This window comes from Sinohyriopsis cumingii, chromosome 5 (assembly GCF_028554795.1).
Source record: "Sinohyriopsis cumingii isolate HCF-2022 chromosome 5, ASM2855479v2, whole genome shotgun sequence".
Lineage (NCBI taxonomy): Eukaryota > Metazoa > Mollusca > Bivalvia > Unionida > Unionidae > Sinohyriopsis > Sinohyriopsis cumingii.
In genome coordinates this window covers 14,225,814-14,245,813 of record NC_142965.1, presented here as the reverse complement: position 1 = coordinate 14,245,813, position 20,000 = coordinate 14,225,814, and the positions used below count along the sequence as shown (strand labels likewise).

The 20,000-nt window shown below is 37.5% G+C and overlaps 1 protein-coding gene across 1 annotated transcript in view; it reads right to left on the bottom strand.

Annotated features, from left to right (window-relative positions):
* Positions 1 to 3,040: 3,040 nt before the first annotated feature.
* LOC149798666 (uncharacterized) overlaps positions 3,041 to 20,000 on the bottom strand; it is a 29,777-nt gene continuing 12,817 nt past the window's right edge. Inside the window, exon 2 of the mRNA XM_089956960.1 lies at positions 3,041 to 7,517. Coding sequence (XP_089813086.1) covers positions 5,012 to 7,450 — 2,439 coding nt within the window. The 5' untranslated portion in view covers positions 7,451 to 7,517 and the 3' untranslated portion in view covers positions 3,041 to 5,011. The remainder of the gene's footprint in view (positions 7,518 to 20,000) is intronic.

Here is a 20,000-nt window from a genome sequence, read left to right as displayed (position 1 = left end):
AATCATCATTAGATGAACTGCAAATACATTTAAATGTTTGAATTATATATTGCTGATTCCTCATGTTGCTTAGTTAATATTTCAAACTTGTTTCAGTATGCTAGTCGGTATGTGAAAGCCAGCGCGTTCGATGTTCAAGCAGTTAATCATGCTGTGTTTGTAGTGCTCTACTTTCTTCATTCAAATCTTCCTTTTTGTTTAAATCATAAGTGTGCCTTACATTTATATAATCAATATTAATGAAAGTAGAAGTTCAAAACTAAAAGAAGCAGCTTATCAATTGTAAAGGAGATTGTGAATATTCGCAAAAGGTTAAAAATTACATTTTAAATCGGATATACTGGACAGGGCTATGCTGAGTTCATTCATTCCATCAATACACAGTTGCTTGTACTCAAACTTTACTGCTTTGGAAATAGAAGTATTTTTATTTGCGCGCGTGTGCTTTTGGATTTTTAAAGTAGCTTTAACGATTTGAATCATATCACTACGATGTCTGCAGTGTGGCAATTTATAACGATGTGGGGTGTCATACTACAGACATGTGGCATCATGTCCAACCCAGTCACATTATCTTGACATCAGGCGGACCAGTACTAACACTAACCTCCTAATGCTGAGCGAAAAACGAGGCAGCTTCTAGTACCATTTTTATAAGTCTTTGGTATGACTCGGCCGGAGTTCGAATCCGTGACCTCTAGAATCTAAGGAGGGGGCTCTAACTACTGTGTATTTGATACGATATAAATAAAATATATGTATAGCATGTACACTGTATCACTGATATACTCAGTGCATAAATATTTTAATTAATGGAACATTTATACATCTCGCGGTATATCAGTGATACAGCGTACACACTCCCTATATATATATATATATATATATATATATATATATATATATATATATATATATATATATATATATATGCAATAAACTGACAACGAACAGTGCGTGATCGTTTTCAGTTTATTGCAGTTATCTTAATCAAGCCCTGACACACGCCATATGATTTGTGTTATATATATATATATATATATATATATATATATATATATATATATATATATATATATATATACTTACATAGCAAAGTATGTACTATATGATCCCAAGAAAAATATGTTTTCTTTCTTTTATTTTGCATTTTTCATTTTAAACAGGTGTATTGAATAATTATTTGTGCAGATGAGGACGAAGGAACGTGCCAGATAAATTAATTAAGCAATTATTTAGAAGGTAAGTTTAAACACTCGTTTAAGTCATTGTTGAACTATGGACACTGAATAAAGGGGAGTTTTGAAAATGGCACTTTTTTATATTTTAAATGTGATTTATCAATGCAAAATGAATCAAATTGAGGCAAAAGAAAAAAAACAACGTTGTGATAGAGTGGGTTTTGTCCTGAAATTTTCTTATTTTATCTTTTTGCAATCCAAAAGTAACTGTCGATGAAGTAACTGAAAATATGCACGCGTCCGTTGGCACGATAATGTTTCTTCTGAAAAACACATCTTTGTGCATTACTTTTGTCCAAATATTGAATCTCTTTTTGGTTTAGTAATAGAAGCCTAATAATGCGTTTCACTCTTTACTTGAAGATGCTAAAACAGTTTAAGAGAAGGCTTCTTGATAAGGATTGCTGATAAATGTAACCGTTTGTGAAATTCATCATAGCGTAAGACAAAATGTATTGTTGGGTGGTTGGGTTAAAACTGTAATCCTTTTAGATTGCTCAGTAATATTGTGGGTCAATTTGTCTTCATCAGAAAGTGAATCGTAAAGGGAAACATCAGCAGTCTATACAAATAATGGAACCAAAATGTCGTATTCAACGGTATATGATGGCTCTGGGTTATTAAATATCACTGAATGGGCCGCGACCAGTTTTCACAGGGGTAGGTGGTCTTGGATATTAACTAATACTGTTCTTGAAAGTAATACAAATTGGGATGTTTCCTCCATTCATGTTTCCTCCATTCATGTTTAGGTGGGTTTTGAAAGAGTAAAGCGAAGGGTTGTTTCAAACTTCCAGAGGGAGAATATTCCATTCTGTAACTGACTTTGGTAATAACTTTGGGTCAGATCTGTCCTGACCAAGGGCACTTGGAGGTTTCTTCTATCACGGAGAATTCTTTTTCTTGCCTTCTGGACACTTCGGGGAATCAAAGACCTCGTGTATCTTGGAGTCATACCAAGTTACATTTTTAAAAGGTTATTCTATGTTTGTAGCGCGTTTCATCTCTTCCAAACCTCTAGCATATAATGCAGATTTTGTTGCACCACAATGAATGAAATTCGAGTTATAAGATACAATCTTATTGGTTTATGTTTCAACACTAAATAATTAATGCTCTTTTCAATTTGCATTTATTTAACAGAATTTAATTTTCAGACACATGTGTCATAATTATCGCCATTTTCTTGACCCTACTTCAGTTTTATCAAACACCCAAATGTTCTCACTGACCGAAATCCCCGGTGCAACAAAGTAATATTTTAGACTTTGGTGCACCGAATCGTCTTTGGGATTTGTCGCTTTCTTGTATAGAGCAAGGACAGCTGATGCCATCGGTTTCTGCACTTCCAGCATGCAGGAATGTTGCTTCGATCACTTCGGTTGAACATCAGCATTGTAAACCACAAATGTAAGCCTTGGCTTGAAATGTTACAAGTTCCGGAAGTAATTTTGTTTAAAGATACGAACCATACCTCATTGAAGATTATTGTGCACGGTTGGTTTCGCATGACTTATGATCCAATCTCAATTCAAAACTCTTGACATCTATATTGATGTCATACTAACCACATCTCATGCTAATCGACCAAAAACACTGCCATCCTAACACCAAATGAAACGACTTAGCGGGATTGCTCAAGTAGGTACGAAAATTTGTGCAATCTCAAGACTGCACATACACATAATTGTAGTTGTGACCTGTAGTCAGATCATATTAAACTAAGTAATGAAAGCAGTTTTAAATCATTCGAAAAATACAAAAAAAAATAATCTTTCCATTAGACGTTCATGATTTCAGGAATAAATTTATTTCACATTATGTACATCTTAATTTCATAAACAGCTAGTCTGATTATAGCTATATTAATGCATATGATAAAGTCTGTTTTATACATATTCTTGTTTAGTCGAAAGTGAAAGTAAAACATTGATTTATTGTCCGTCTATATATATATATATATATATATATATATATATATATATATATATATATATATATATATATATAAAGTGTGTTTAGTACCGCTCCTAACCTTTAGAAGCTCTAAGCGCTAACAAATAAAATTGTACACAAAGACATGATTACGAAAGGAAACGCCATATGATTATAATACAAAAAGCATGCTGACAATAGTCAAAGAAGTAAGTAATATTGCCTTTAAGCCTTTTCTTGTGGTCGCTTTAGGTGAGTTTTCAGAGCACTCTTAAATGAAATCACTGTGTCCTTCTGTCTAAAAGCAATCGGTAATTCGTCAATATATAACGCGGAAATGCGTCCAAATAAATGTAACCCTTATTTGTATTTAAATTAGATTAAAAAATGATTAAACCTACTCCTTCCCCTATTTTTCCTATTAAAAGTCTAACAAAAATAATACGTTTGTTTTTTAGTACAGGTCATTCACTTCACATCCCAGCACTCCAGTATCTATTATATTCAATTAAAGAACACATGTGTTTGTCAGTTCGGTAATCTAAGTTTTTCCTGTAATTAATTGGAACTAGTAAGCATTCAAATTATCTGCCGAGGACCCTAATTTAGGACCGATTTTGTAATTACATCCAAGTGATAAACAAATTGAAGTATTCTTCTTCATTTGAGTAGATAATGCCCTCCACTACATCTGTTTGGTAGCTCATATACACTACTGAGCGCTACAAATTTGCTTCTCGCACATGTAATTGCTTCGTTTACTTTTTAATAGTGTTTCTTTCCACATGAACCATTGAAAAGTTGTTCAGAGTATGCTACAATTTCACTAAACTATGAAAATATGCTGATATTTTGAGCGCACAATCAGAACCTATTTTAAGTATTTTACTGTCAACTGTTGTAGCATGCCAAAAATGTGAACCAGTTATTTTGCTTTGGTGGCAGACAAATGTTAAAACCATGCAAGAAGTACCAAATTACGTTTCTGTACTATTTGAACTATTTCTAGTGTTCTTTGTTGGCGGGAAATGTGGCAGCAGCATATGAATACTATGAACCCTTTATTGTTTCTATCGTCTGGCCTGTTTGGCCGCTGTATAAAAGTTTCAAGTGTCCTGAAGAACACAATATTATGCTAGAAAATTCGACTAGCTGTCCATGGAACAGCTGCCATTGCATATGCACTTTTCCGTGGCTCCAGTCAAAGTCACTCATCCTATTCATACAGGTGCTGTATAAAGGTAAAAAGTGGCAGCAAGCGTCATGCTGAAGACACAATCAAGTTTTAAAATTCTGCTTTTGTTCACAGAACAACTTCATCCGAATTAATGTTGTTAATTGCAGTTTGGTTCCATATTGCAAATTATCTGCCATAATCTGAATCATGTTGATCGACTTTATAATTAAACAGGATGTTTTTGGAAAGTACTTTATCGTGGTAAATCAAGAGTACAAAAAGTCAAATAAGATCTGAAATACAAAGCCGTTAAAAAAATATGTTCTTGTCTATTTCAAATAACAACACAAAAATATTTCTTCATACGACTTTTCCCTGTTCATTTTATGAGCGTGTGTTCGGGCGCAATAATTGTTTGATTTAAATTGGAAAAAAGATGAAACTAATTTGACATTTGTACCCTTCATTACAATGTATTCAAAATCATGTCTGTTCAGTTGTCGTAAAAAAAATATATCCTTCCATATTTACAAAACGATTCCTAAAATATATAAACATTTAAAATATAGATATATGTATCTAACACTATATAGTATATACTTGTTGCAGAAGTCGATATGGCCTACAAAACTATTCGTATGTTTACCTTAAAGGACGTTTAGGTAATCTCCAAATCCGGTTCACTTGGAGAGTGCATTTCGACCAAACGTTTGTTATTATACTCCAAAATGGTCAATTCTAACTGCTTCATGAAAATCTCTTTTGAGAGAGCCTTATTTGAAGCAGAAAATGTGATTTCCAGAGTCCGAGGCAGCGATCCGATAAATACGATAAAAACCACGTGCATAACTTCAGTGATCTGGAACGAATCATGTGATGCGTATGATGTAATTCTTAGTGTTTCAGTCATAAGTATCATGATGAGTCCAATGTGCAGAAACGCTTTAAATACAGTGATGAAAACAGGTCTATGCTTGTTCACCACATAGAGGAAAAGTTCCCGTGGTATACCCGGAACTCTGTTCTTATAATAATGAATCATTCGATCATTCACTCGTGTGGTAGAGGCTTTGATTGTATGCAGGTGTTCTTGTGATAATGTAATTGTGCATTCATTAATTTGAATCTTTTGGATAGTTTCACTTTGCCCGTTGGAGACAAAAATTGTACCGTCCACAACCCTTGCATGATTTGGCTCTGCCTCTCGCACAATCAACAATTCTACAATATCCGATAAAAGATCGTGATAAGCATCTCCAATTTTACGTAGCTGCTTCAAGAGATAGTAAAACAAGGCGGTGCCAAAAAATAGATATCCGAAAGCAGTTGTTGGATAGACAAGAACCGCGATGAAGAGGAACACGATTATTTTTGCTACAAAGTTAAAGCCTGCGCAGAATATCATCGTCATGCTATACAGAAAGTAAAAAGAAACGGTGCTGAGAAGGAAATAACCAGCAAGAATTACGCAGCAAGAAGTGAGACTCTTTCCGTTGAGATCTAGTCTTTCTCTGTGTCTCTTAATCCAAAGATTTCCGAGTCCCGTAAAGGTTGTGAAAATAAACCAAGGCAAAGGAATTCCATAGTATAGAAAACAGAGTAACAGTTCCACCAAAGAAGTCAAACATAGGATAGGTATGTAGGTAAGAAAAAGAAAGTAATAAAGAGGAGTTGGAAGTCTATTTCTCAAGTAGGTTAGATATCCTTTGGATCTGGCAAGGGACATGCAAAAAATGTGCGACCAGAACGTAGGGTTCAGGATACAGAAAAAGCGAGCAACCATAAATGACCTTAATCTTCCATAGCCACGTTCGTCCTCTATTTGCATGTGAGAAAAATATTTCATGGAGTTACACCCTAAGGTTAGGGGATATTTATCTGCCCAGTTGAAGTCAAAAGATCCATCTTCAAGCACGTTTTCCAGATTTTTGGGCAGTACGGCAAGAACAATGCCTAGTACGTAGAACAGACTGATCAAACAATAAGGTCCACCAAGAATAGGTACAAATAATTCCCGACTCTTTTCAAACCCACTTAGCATGGTCAAAAAGTTCATGGGGCTACCATGATTAATCAGTTCGAGTGTTGGATGCATCGTTGTACAGCCATAGACAATCAGTTTAAGGTAAACTAATATTGGGCAAATAATGATAAAGATTGTTCTTTTCAGTCGTGATGCAAGTTGTGGGTGCCGTTTATCTTGAAGACAAAACTCACATATTATGGAACTTAATGTTATTGGACTATGTTTCTCAAGGTACACGAAATCAGAGATCATATCGTCTTCATGATTATTGCTTTCATTATTCTGCTGGTCATCTAAAGATGTGTAGCCATTACGAACATGCTTAATAATATTGTAACGTTCATGTCCTCTTCCAGACATGTTGGAGCCGAAGCCGATTAGAAGAATAGGAAAGTAACAAAATAGGATCAATCCCAAAAGGTATGGTCCAGATGTAGTGTCCTTCATCGTTTCAATCTGATGATGCGTGCAATCCACATGCAATTTACCTTGGACAAAGTGGTAGGCAGAGTAGCAGCAGTTATATCGAACAAAATCAAGAGGGTATCCAAAGTGAATTCCGAGTTTGTACAGAAATGTGTTCTTAACGCCTGGAATTTCGGCTGCGTAGCACCAGTTATCATGCTTAATATCAGTAGAATTTAGATATTTTTGCGACATGTTGCTAAATGCATAAGCTATTTCCAGGTTGGACTTTCTGTTCCCAATTGTAATAGGGCAGTTCGGAGGTTGAATCTCAAGCACAACAAAACTTTTCGGGAGAGCTTTTGCGTTAAGTAGTCCAAATGAGAGGATCCCGTAATCAATATGCCACTTTAAGAAAGGCACAAACCTGTCTTTTTTGCTATACGTCCATATCCATTGAAAAGGCTGTATGACATCCTCTTTAGCTTTCAACACCGAATTACTGGGAAACATGAGCGTGAAGTGTGCCACGTCTGGATCAAACTCTTGAAACATGGCTGCTAGATACTCTCCAGTACTATGATTGATAGTTATATTGCAATCTGTCTCTTCCTCTGCAGGTTGAAACTCATAGTTCCTCAGCACTTCCTTCTCTCCACAAACCATGCATGACATGCACATAGCATACACTAAAAACAACAACCAGACTGGTATACGTGGATCCATAACTGACCTGTGGTAAATGAAAAGAGATAAAGAGTAATTTATGTGAAGATTTAAAAAGTCCTTTTAGGGATACATATCAGAAACATACAAGCACAACGTGTTACTTTGCAATGATTCATTCGATACAATTTCATTGCTGAACACGTTAAGAGTTAAATTATCGATACACGTCGATAAATATTTAAATTTCCAATGTAAAGAAGTAACTTGTACTTTCTGTTCTATATGGTTAACTTGCACGTAGAACAGCACAAATATTTACGAATGGAAGGACAAAATGGTGGAGGGGAGATCTGTGTACAGCCACGATGAACGTGAGAATCGAATGTTATGTAAAACTTGTGTTAGTCTAAATATAATCGGTTTACATATTATGCTTATTATTGTAACCGCAACGGCAATACCTTTATGTATGGACCCCGCGAAACGTTTTTCACGTGTTGGGTTATTTAATAGTCGTTCACAGTCAAGTGCAATTTATTAAACTGTATTTCCGTAATGCACTGGTTTTCATTTTGAAAAAGATGTTGCTTATTTCCATTCAAATAATTACGAGATATCAATATCCAGAGTTACAATCTTGCATGCTTGTAAACACTTCACAAACTTACAGTCTGTATAATGACGAAATCGGAATAGATTTGTGGACTTGAAAATAATGAAGACCACGTAATATGTATATATATATATTGTTAGAGATAATAAGCTCCTAGTTGATACTGGCATATTTAAGCGTGGCAGTGGCACAATACAAATGGGTGGTCACTTGCTCTACAATACCCACTCATTCGCACAATTAAATTTTATTCAGGCGAAGTATACCAGAAATTGCTGATGTTCTTAATAAAAACCCAGTATCAGCTTGGATTCTTAGCAGCAGCGAGAGTGAGGGCAATCATGATAAAATTTTGATTCTCAACGGAAATTGTTACCGCAGTGATGAATGTCACAGCAAACTGGTATCAACAGCGTTTAAATACTCATCGGAGATCAAAAGGCCTATCCGGAAATTCATTTACAGAAGTATATATGGCTTTGCACAGCGAGGTCATCTTCAAAGTGTTTTCTCGAATATATTCAGCGATCCTGCGTGGAATATGGACATGAGGACTTTGAAATACTGATTACTGCCCTGATGACGTTGTTTCCGTCGACTTTCCCGGTTGTTATCCTGCCAGCTTTCTTGCACGCAGTGAACGTATACCATTCTTTGAGTGTTTCGGTCATTCCACACGTGCTCGTATCAATGTGTCAGTTAACAGGCCTCTGCCCGTGGACACCAACTGAGTCGCCGTTGTGTTAACAGGATTTAGCTCCTTGAACAGTTTTGCGTTTATCTACAATGCACATCGTGTTATTTCGGCATGGTTTAGAAGAAACTTAAATAAACTTCGTGACGATGAGAGCCATAGAATTGCATGCGAATGGGTTCGTCACATTCTGTTACGGTTTATGCTCATACGTGCATTATAGACTTGGCGCAAGAGCAAAACAGTTGTTGAAAACTATGTAACGTCCAAATGCTATGGGAATATCCCGATCTGGTATTCCATAGTTCCCATGTCCATATTCCACAAAGTTTACTGTAGTCCGCATCAGAAAAGTGAAGGGTCATCTATGTGGTAACGTCATGTTAGCGGATTTTGGGTGTAGCTAGCACATCCATGCGCCTTCCTCACGGACAACCCACGTGTAGGTGTTGGCACACCAGGTCCTCCAAAGTAATAAATAAATGAAACTCGTCATATTTGAAATGTATGGCCAGAGCAAACTGCAAAAGAGTTCGCCAACCTAATGGTCGATGCGCATTGCTAACCATCGTGCCAGTCGCTGTTTTAACGTTGGTGATTTGATATAATATAATGCGTCATCTAACTCGAGTCTTTGTCCCCTGCCATCGGACGCGTTTATGAAAGCAAACTATACCGCAATTCAAAATGCTAGCATTTCAATTTTGAAAGTGAAATACTCCCAACGTAAGCGCTCTGTAAAATTAGAGTCCAGGTAATATTAGCATAGAATGCCTGAAAGAATTTATTGTCTGCAACGCTAAATTCAAGCTCATACACTAAAGGCGTATTTGCTTCAATGTGCGAGGTCATGACGATAACATGCGAGGTTTATTTCATTGACTGGTTTCTCATCGGGTTTTACAGAATCATAAAAATCCAACCAAAGAACTATTGGAATCCCAGGGCTACATTAATTATTACCCCGTAAATCCTTTTCCCCCAGGATATTTTGACCAAGGCGGTGATGGAATAGGCTGACATTTTAATGTGGAAACAACATCGTCTTCTATCACTTCACAAATAAATGGTGCAAACGCTCGTTTTCCCATATTATTTTTTAAACTAAAAATCCCTGCTGCTTATTATGTGGCATTGTTGTTGTTGTAGGGTTTAAAGCCATTTTTCAGCACACGATAGGCTATACCTGGCGACCAGTATTAATGGTGGAGGAAGAACCCGGAAAAAAACCGGAAAGAACCACCGACCCACGAGAAGCTACTGGCAAGCTTTCTCACATACACACATTGGCCGAATACGAGACTCGAACTCACGCAGACAGAGGTGAGATGGCAGTGATCCGTAACGGAGAGCGCTTTAGACCACTCGGCCACTCGGGGCCCCTATGTGGCATTGATATGTGCATTTAGTGTATCAGACCGGAGAACGTAGGCGGTGCTGGAGCGAGGAAAACTAGGGTCAACCGTTTCTACAATCAAAAATAAATTATCACGACTAGTGCCTGGCGTTAAACTTCAGTTCCATGGAAAACAATAGTTTGCCACAGCTAGTCTACGTTAGCCACAATTTATATCGACAGCAAGCGTTGCGCGGAAAGTTACTCAGTATGCAAACTTAGATTGCGCAGATTTTAGTTAGAAATATGAGAAAATGCGTATCAGATCCAGCATTTGACATCAAGTAACCAGTTCTCTGAATAAAACCGTGCGCGATTATCAGTATTATTCTATGATGCTCGTGTGCCAAATGATCGCGGCCGAATAGAACTGCAGATTGATGATACAGTCAGAAATTTCTTAACGGCTCACACCTTCTTGGAAATCGATGGAACACTCGTGATAGTCGATAGCAATCAATACGCCCCCGAGGAACGCGATGGATTTGTCAATGACGACGTGACGTCACTATTTAACGGCACCCGATACGTTAACGATGGAAAGTAAATCAAAGAATGTTTGGTCAACGTTAACGTGACAATGACACTACTTGAATTCGCACGATACTCCGATGATTAATCTCGCAGCGCAGGTCCCTCGTTGATGTTCGCCAAGGATATCACAGATAATGCCGACAAATTAACCAAGGATTAGCACACACTGTTACCTCCCCTGCCGATGCTGATGTTACAGTAGTAGGAATAATACACAAACCAGCTACAGTATCTGTTTTACCTCTTCCAACACAAATTTCAGTCTGGGATTTTCAGCACGTAGAGCAAAGGTAGTATAGTGGGATACCTTAGCGCATATGAGAACATATAAGTAAGAGGTCGTGCGAACGTTTAGGGACAAGACTTTTCAGATCACACTGGGAACGTTTAGGGACATGGGGAATTAAACATGGGGAATTTTAACATGGATGGAACTATAGAGGGACAATAAAGTATTGGGAATGTATATGAACTATGGGAATGGAACAGTTGGGATGACGTCACGGTACTGGCTATTGGCAACAATGTAGCAAGGGGCTGACCTGAATACGTACTGTCTTAGGTAAATACATGTATAACACATGAAAACACTAAAAACATTTGTTTTAGGCAAGAAAGCAAATCTTTTAGAGGCATATGGGTGGCCCAGAAAAGGACCTTTGAGTCTCTTCTTGTTTGTCTTTTGATTCTCTTTTTTTTTCTCCACCAATTTCTGATTTTTTCTCTTACATTCTTCTTCTTTTTTCTTCTCTTTCTCCTTCTCAAGTTTCTCCTCCTCCTCTTTTTTCTTTTTTCATTCTCCTCCTCCTCTTTTTTCTTTTTTTCATTTGTGTTATTCCAAGCTCTCATCCTTATTCTTTCTTCTTCATCCTCCTTGTCTTCCTTTTCTTTTTACAACAGCTCTCTCAATCTTTCCGTCATTTTCTTTATACTGTTTGTCTCCATCTTAGCCCTGTGGATAGCATATACACTATACTCAAATTTCATCCTCCACTATTACAAGGACATCTATTGCCTCTTGCGATATCTTCATTATTTCGATCTGATTTAAAGCCATCATGGTTTATTCCCTGTAGAATGGCGCGAGTGACAAACGCTTGATGTTATATTTGTCAAGTACGGACATGAAGTAAAATATCCCTTTCACTCACTTCACATATTATCTACTATGCGCACAAACGTACGCGAACACATACAAACCCCAAAATATACTATCCACACAGAATTATGGGGGGGGGGGACCCACAGTATCTACTATCCACACAACGTACGCGCACGCATATACGAATGCATACAAACCCAAAATCTACTATCTACACAACTTACGCGCACGCAAACAAACTCCGAAATATGCCATCCACACAAGGGAAGGAGAAAAAACAAACCCAAATCTACTATATACGCAAACGTACGCGAACACATACAAACCCAAAATCTACTATCCACACAACGTACGCGCACGCATACAAACACAATATCCACTATCCACTCAAACGGACGTGAACGCATACAAACCCAAATATACTATCTACACAAACGTATGCGAACGCAAACAAACACACACTGTACTATCCAGACAAAAGTACGTAAGCGCATACAATCACAATATCTACTGCCAATACAACGTACGCGCACGCATACAAACCCCAAAATATACAATGCACACACGGGAAAGACACAGAAAAAACAACAAAAAGACACAACATCTCCTATCCACGAAAAGGTACGCGAATGCATACAAACAAAAATCTACTATCGACACAACGTAGGCGCATGCATAAAAACCCCTAAATATACTATCCACACACGGGAAAGAAAAAAGAAAAAAAAAACAAATCTACTATCCATGCAAACGTACGAGAACGCATATAATCCCAAAATCTGCTATCCACACAAACGTACGCGAACGCATACAAACACCAACATATACAATCCACACACAGAACGGAGAAGAAAAAAAATGAATATAATATCTTCACAGGGAAGAGGAAATAACAAACCCAAAATATAATATCATCACAGAAGGGAGGGAAAACTAACCCCCAATACACTATCTACACAGAGGTGAGAAGCAAAAAAACAAACAAAAAAAACAAACCCCATATCTACTATCCACACAGGGGGGAAGACGCAAAAATAACCCAACATGTCATTACGTTGGTTAAATTCGGTTTTATTGGTTAGTCATCGTTAATCTTTAATTTTATTGTTTGATGCATTTCTTTTTGATAGAAGATTTAAGGCTTTCTATTGTTGTAACGATATTTATGTCGTTTAGTCTGTTGTTGAAATTATTTATAGCAAAGTGCTTATATTTGTTCAGTTTTTCTATTTCAAGCCCTACAAAAGGATACCAAGTTTGTCTTGAAAGAGATTTCAAACTCTGAGTTACATGGACGTGAAGGAAAACACCACCTGTGTAACTACATTTAGCTGTCGTTGTGGTCTTTCTAATCATGCTTGCGTATATCTTTGTGTTTTAGAGGTCATATTTCTTAAGTAAGTACACGCATCAATAGACAGACAGCTTGGGTCATCATTCTTGAGGTTCACTGTACTTTCACTTATTTACTTCATACAAACCCCAAATTCACTAGTTTGAAGAAAGAAAACAACAACAACATGCCACTCAATATTGTAACACTTCTGATGTGAGTGTGAGTGTGATTGTTTATGTCAAAATGTTTAAGTGAGATTAAAAATAAAATTGTCAGGTTGAAAACGTGAACTAATACTGTGACGGCTCAGTATTGAATGTGGTAAGAATAAATGGTACAATACACAACGGAGGGATTGTACGTTCACATTTCAGTGTGTCTGCACTGCACTGGTAACAACCCAAGGCCGTAGGCATAATGCCAAACTGCCTTAGAATAAAACAATTCATCACCCGTTGTGAGCCATTTCATTGGTTAGACTTATTTTCTTACCGCGTTCGCTTCGAAATGACTTCAGTAGCTCTTCACACAGTGACGAAATTTTCCATATTTTTATGGGTCTCATCGCTAGGCGATTAGCAAAACAAATATTTTAAAAGAATTAAACTAATGCACAAACAATCGTACCATGGAGGATCTCATGGAAATTGTGTCGATCGTATAGCAAAATACATCGAAGAATGTTTAATTGTACTATTCTGTGAAAACGTTTTGATCGCATTCGTCATCAGTTCACTCTGGTGATATTTTACAGTGGTGGATTTTTCCTATGGATTTGATTTTCTAAGTGGAATGTGTTTTCTTGAAACTTTCTTAAGGAAAATATACCATAAAAAAAAACAAGAGTAGGTGTCGTGATACATTTCAAAAGTAGGAGTAACACAGTCTCTCTCTCTCTCTCTCTCTCTCTCTCTCTCTCCGTCATAGCAGTTTTGATTGAAAAATCGTATTTGTTCCTTTTGAAGACACTTCTCCAACAATATGACCAGTAGTTACTATAAATATGTGAACTGTTCCGTTTGTCATGTATTTTTTTCCAAAACTTACACTTTAACAATTGTAAAATGATGTTTTTCTTCTATCAGTAAATCGTTGGATGAAATAAAATCTTGAGTTCACGAGCTTGTAGAATTCAGGTATCTTAGCTTTATCCTTATTTAGGCACTGTAATGTGTCAAGGAAAAATTTAGAACGTTAGATCTATTGTTTTGTTTCAGGAAGGCAACAAATACACGGCTTATTTAAGAATGAAGCGAGTAACATTGCACTGTATAGCCCTGCCTATCGTTAACTCGAAATTCTAAAACCAAAACATGCGTTCAGAAAAAATGTATCAATTTTCAATCTATTTTCACTCTGTTTAGACTGTCGATAGAAGAAGGCGCGTTTTGATGCTGCTTTTTTCCTGCCCTTAGGTTTGTGAAAACATTGCAACACTGTTGGCAGCGTGTGCTGCGAAACACATGACATCTCTTAAATTTGCGATATACAGCAAAACGTTAAGCAGTCAGTCGACAATAAGTATCACACTACCTTTTTACAAAAGTGATGAATAAATAAAAACAATGAACATTTCTCACATAGAATATGTGGTTGTCTTAATTATCTTTGTCCTATAATACCGCAAAAATTAACAGAACCAAAAATGGTGTCCTACGTTTTTTACTTTTTTTCTTTAGCATTCTTTTTTTCTCTCTCCAATGTAATCTTAAGTCTACCTGTCCATCTCTCAAAACACTCCAGACTAAAGTACTATCCGTTCTACTGTCACCCAATGCAGTCTCACTTGTGTGCATGTTCATATGTGCGTGCGTGTGTGCGTGTGTCTATGTTAGTTAGCTTTCGCTTATACACATATCGTTTGTACAAAAATGTAATTACAAAAAAAGTAAACCATTGACGGAAACCATTTAATTTAACCGTGAAGATCGCTAGCACAATTTTCTAACAACACATTTTGAAAAATGTTGTGCGACACCGAACGCCATTGTCGCTTGGTGTCTGCTTTCTCCTTCGAAAATAGATCATTTCATCTTCATTATAAATATTTATTTTGTCTAAGTTTTACACACTACTTAACTCCTTACATTTCACGTTGGAAGTGTAAGCTGTCGTTCTCAATTTTCTGGAAGTTGGTTTCTGCGTTTCTCAAATGTGGTAATATTTCTTTTGACGTGAATGAGGACTCTTGGTTTTTTGAAATAAGTGGAGAGCGTTGATTCAAGCTCACTTATGTTGTCTGCGAAATCGCTGGCACGGATATGAACTAACAATTCAGCTTTTTGTTTGAGGCGACACGGCACGTCGTTTTCTCTTACTTTATCAATGAAATCGTTTCACCTTACTGCAAAGTTTCATTTGACTAGGTTTCATACGCAGCAGGTCCATGTATATAGGGAGAGTGTCTTAGAGTCCGAGTGTTCACACACACACACACACACACACACACACACACATACACACACACACACACACACACACACACACACATATATATATATATATATATATATATATATATATATATATATATATATATATATATATATATATATATATATATATATATATATATATATATATATATATATAATGGGTTATTTCTTCACTCTGTTTGATATTATATAATAGTTTTCTTCTTCACTCTGTGTGGTTACTATATTTTTCTTCTTCTTCCCTCTGTATTGATAGCATACATGGTTATGTTTTCTTCTTCCCTCTGTGTGGATATGGGGTTCGCTTTTAAGTCTCACCTCTGTGTTGATAGTGTATATGGCATTTGTTTGTTTTTCGTCCCTCTTCCCTGTGTAGACAGTATATTTGGGGTTAGTTTTCCCTCCCTTCTATGTTGATATTATATTTAGGGTTTGTTTTTACTCGTTCCCGAGTGCGGATAGCAGATTTGGGGTTTGTTTTTTCCTCTTCCCTGAGTAGGCAGTATATTTGGGGGGAGGGTCCCCCCTCCTGTGTGTGGATAGTGTATTTTGGGGTTTGTATGCGTTCGCGTACGTTTGTGTGGATAGTAGATTTTGGGTTTGTTTTTTTCTCCTTTCTGTGTGTGGATAGTATATTTTGGCGTTTCTATGCGTGCGCATACGTTGTGTGCATAGTAAATTTTGGGTTTGTATGCATTCGCGGACGTTTGTGAGGATAGTAGATATTGTGGTTTCTCTCCCCTTCACTCTTTTGTGGATAGCATATTTTGGGGTTTGCATCAGTTCGCCTACGATTGTGTGAATAGTAGATAATATGTGAAGTGAGTGTAAAGGATGTTTTCCTTCATGTCCGTGCAAAATATATATATATAATCAAGCCATTAAAAAAAAAAGTGGAAGAGAATGAAAAGAAAGAAAAAGAGAAGAAGCAGAAACAGGAGGAAGAGAAGAAACAAATAAGAAAAATGTAGGAGAACAAATAAGAAGTTGGTGGAGAAAGAGAAGAGAAAAGAAAACAAACAAAAGAAATCCAAAGGCACTTTTCAGGGCCACTCATATGCCTCGAAAAGATTTGCTTTCTTGCCTAAAACAACTTTTTTAGTATTATGTATGTTTTATATATGTTTACCTAAGATACACTGGACAACAAATTTTTACAAAAGTCATGTTACTGAAATAAAATTAGTCAATTCTTATCAATTTTTATGTGCTGAACACGAATATGACAGTCAAATTGCAAAATTGGCTCTAGTTTTTTTGTAATCTGCAAGAAATTAATGTTTACATAACGAAATGCATTCCAATAGTAAAAGGTCAACTGTAATAGCCTACCTATAAAAAATCAAGTCATTGACTACATCTTAGATTTCTTCGCCTGTCTCTTGTACAGCTGTTCGGGAGCATCTCTGAGGAGTGTCCAGCAGTAGTCAGCCAGCATTGTAGTGGACCATTTTCCCTGGTATCTTTGTTCCATTGTTGCGATATCTTGATGAAAACGTTCGCCGTGTTCATCACTAACAATACCACAATTGCTAGGAAAGAAATCCAAATGGGAATGAAGGAAGTGAATCTTTAGAGACATATTGCAGCCAAGTTTCTTATACTTCATCAACATGTCTTCTACTAGTTCCTTATAGTTTTCTGCCCTAACATTTCCGAGGAAGTTTGTAGAAACTAGGCGAAAAACATTCCATGCTTGTTTCGCATCACCTTCCAGCAAGTTGTTGAACCGGTCATCTTTGAAAAGCTCTCGAATCTGAGGACCCACAAAAACTCCCTCTTTAATCTTTGCTTCGCTGAGTCGAGGGAATTTTTCATGCAGGTATCGGAATGCTGGCAAAGTCCGGTCAATGGCTTTCACGAAGTTCTTCATCAAACCTAGTTTGATGTGAAGGGGTGGTAGCAAGATTTTCTGAGCCTCAACCAGAGCTGGGTGTTGGATATTCTTCTCTCCAATGGCTACATTCTGCCTGTGAGTCCATTCCTTCCTCATGTAGTGCATTTCCCTTGCTCGGCTATCCCACTCGCATAAGAAACACATGTATTTTGTATATCCTTGCTGCAGTCCCATTGAAAGGGCAACTACCTTCAAATCACCACAGAGGTGCCAGCTGTACTTGTTATACTCAATGGAATTCAGTAGCTGCCTTAAGTTATCGTATGTCTCTTTCATGTGGACAGCATACGCTACTGGAATAGATGGAAGAATGTTTCCATTGTGCAAAAGCACAGCCTTGAGACTCAGTTTCGAAGAGTCCACAAATAGTCTCCATTCTTGTGGGTCATGAGTGATTTTTAAAGCATTCATGAGGCCCTCAATATCGGAACAGAATATCAGATTACTTTCCTTTCTGAAGAAAGGCTCCAATTGCTGGTGGCGCTTTCGATATGCAGTAATTGTGACATCTTCTTCTAGAAGATTCCATTGTTGGAGTCTTGATCCTAGCAATTCTGCCTTGTTCTTTGATAAGTCCAAATCACGAATCAGGTCATTTAGTTCTTCCTGTGTTATTCTGTATGGGGTTGATGATGCACCACAGTGAAAATCTGGATCACTGCATGCTGATGGACCAGGAGAAGAACAGGTCGACTCACCTTTGTCTTCGTCAGATGAATCAAGAGAATATTCTGCTGGAGGTTCTGGAATAGGAAGTCCCTCACCATGTGGAACTGGTCTCAATGCAGACGGAATGTTTGGGTAGACTATTCTCGACTTCTTTCGCTTCGTTATTCCGCCGGAAAGAGGAGGAACCAAGCAGAAGTAACAGTCATTTAGGTGGTTGCTTGGCTCTCTCCACACCATTGGGACTGCAAACGGCATTGATGACCTTTTGCAATTCAACCACTGTGAAAGCTGTGTTGTACATGTAGCACAGCATATATGCGGAGCCCAAGGCTTGTCTTGGTCACCAACCTTGCATCCGAAGTAAAGATGATATGCCTTCTTCACTTGAGAATTGATACTTTTCTTCTGGTTGGCAAATGTCACTTCCCCACAAATATAGCAAAAATTGTCCGCGGTATTAACACACTTTCGAGGCATTACTGTTCTTTATTGTACGTAAATGGATAAAATAATAAGTTTTATGTAACAGTAGCTTGAACTGTCTCGCACAACGTCTAAAATATTTTAAATGCTGAACCTATCTGATTGGGCTTTATATAGTACACTGCTTACGTCAGCTTCAGCAGCCGCCTGGCATTAGTATAATAGGCCTACACATGTATAGTACACTGCTGACGTCAACTTACTTCAGCAGCCGCATGGCATTAGTATTGCATTGCATCAGAAAATGATGCAATCAACTGTGGATGATGTGAGCATGATGGTATTATGCAATGTTACATCATTATTCCGGATGTTGCTGCAGTCCTACTGGAGAAATTTACACAGTGAAACATAGAAAATGAGGTATATGAATATCTTCAAAACGAGAGCCAATACAAATTTTTCACGGTTATATTCGTGTTCGGCACACCAAAATACTACAGATTAGGGCCTTTTCAAGTCAGTAATGATTTCACTGTTGACCAGTGATATCACATATTCATGTCAGCCCCTTGCTACATTATTGCCAATAGCCAGTAGCGTGACGTCACACCATCTGTTCCATTCGTATTGTCCCTATACAGTCCCAATACCTGTTTGTCCCTCTATAGTCCCACCCATGATAAAATTCTCCATATTGAACTCCCCTTGTCCCTAAACGTTCCCAGGGTGATCAAAAAAGTCTTGTCATGAAACGTTCCCAAGACCTTTTTCCTTATATGTTCTCATATGCCCTAAGGTATCCCACTATATTCCTAGCAAACATTAACATGCATGGCCAGTTCTCGTGCGTAATACCATTATTACACATATTTGGGTTTTGTAGGAATGTTATTATTGGGGCCAGACACACATTTGTGTTGACTTGAGGTGATACTGACAACTAAGGCAATAAGCACACTAACGGCGCATATCCATCCGCGACGGCAGCGTTGAACAGACATATTACATTGTCAAAACTCTCGCTTTGGAATCCCATGCTGATACCATCGCTGATGGAAGAACAACGACTACATTTTATGCACAGCGGTGGACTGAGTTGACTGACGATAACTACGGATACAGTTCAAAGTTCAGTGTCGTGGCAATTCATGAGTGAGATTGCACAATATCAGGGCTATGTCATCGTAGCGTATCACGATATTTCACGACTAAACTGGCAGGTAGGAAATCTAATGGTATTAGGTAGCCTTAAAGTGTTTGGATGTCATTGAGACTTAATAGCCATAAAGAACCATCCGAAAAATCCAGCTAAATATTTGAACAGAATCATGTCAGTAGCAAGGTGGGATACATTAGCGTCAATGGGAATTAGCATTACAGAGACCCCTGGGACAGATTAGCGTCAAGGGAAATTTAACATGGAGAAAAATCGTGGGTGAGATTAG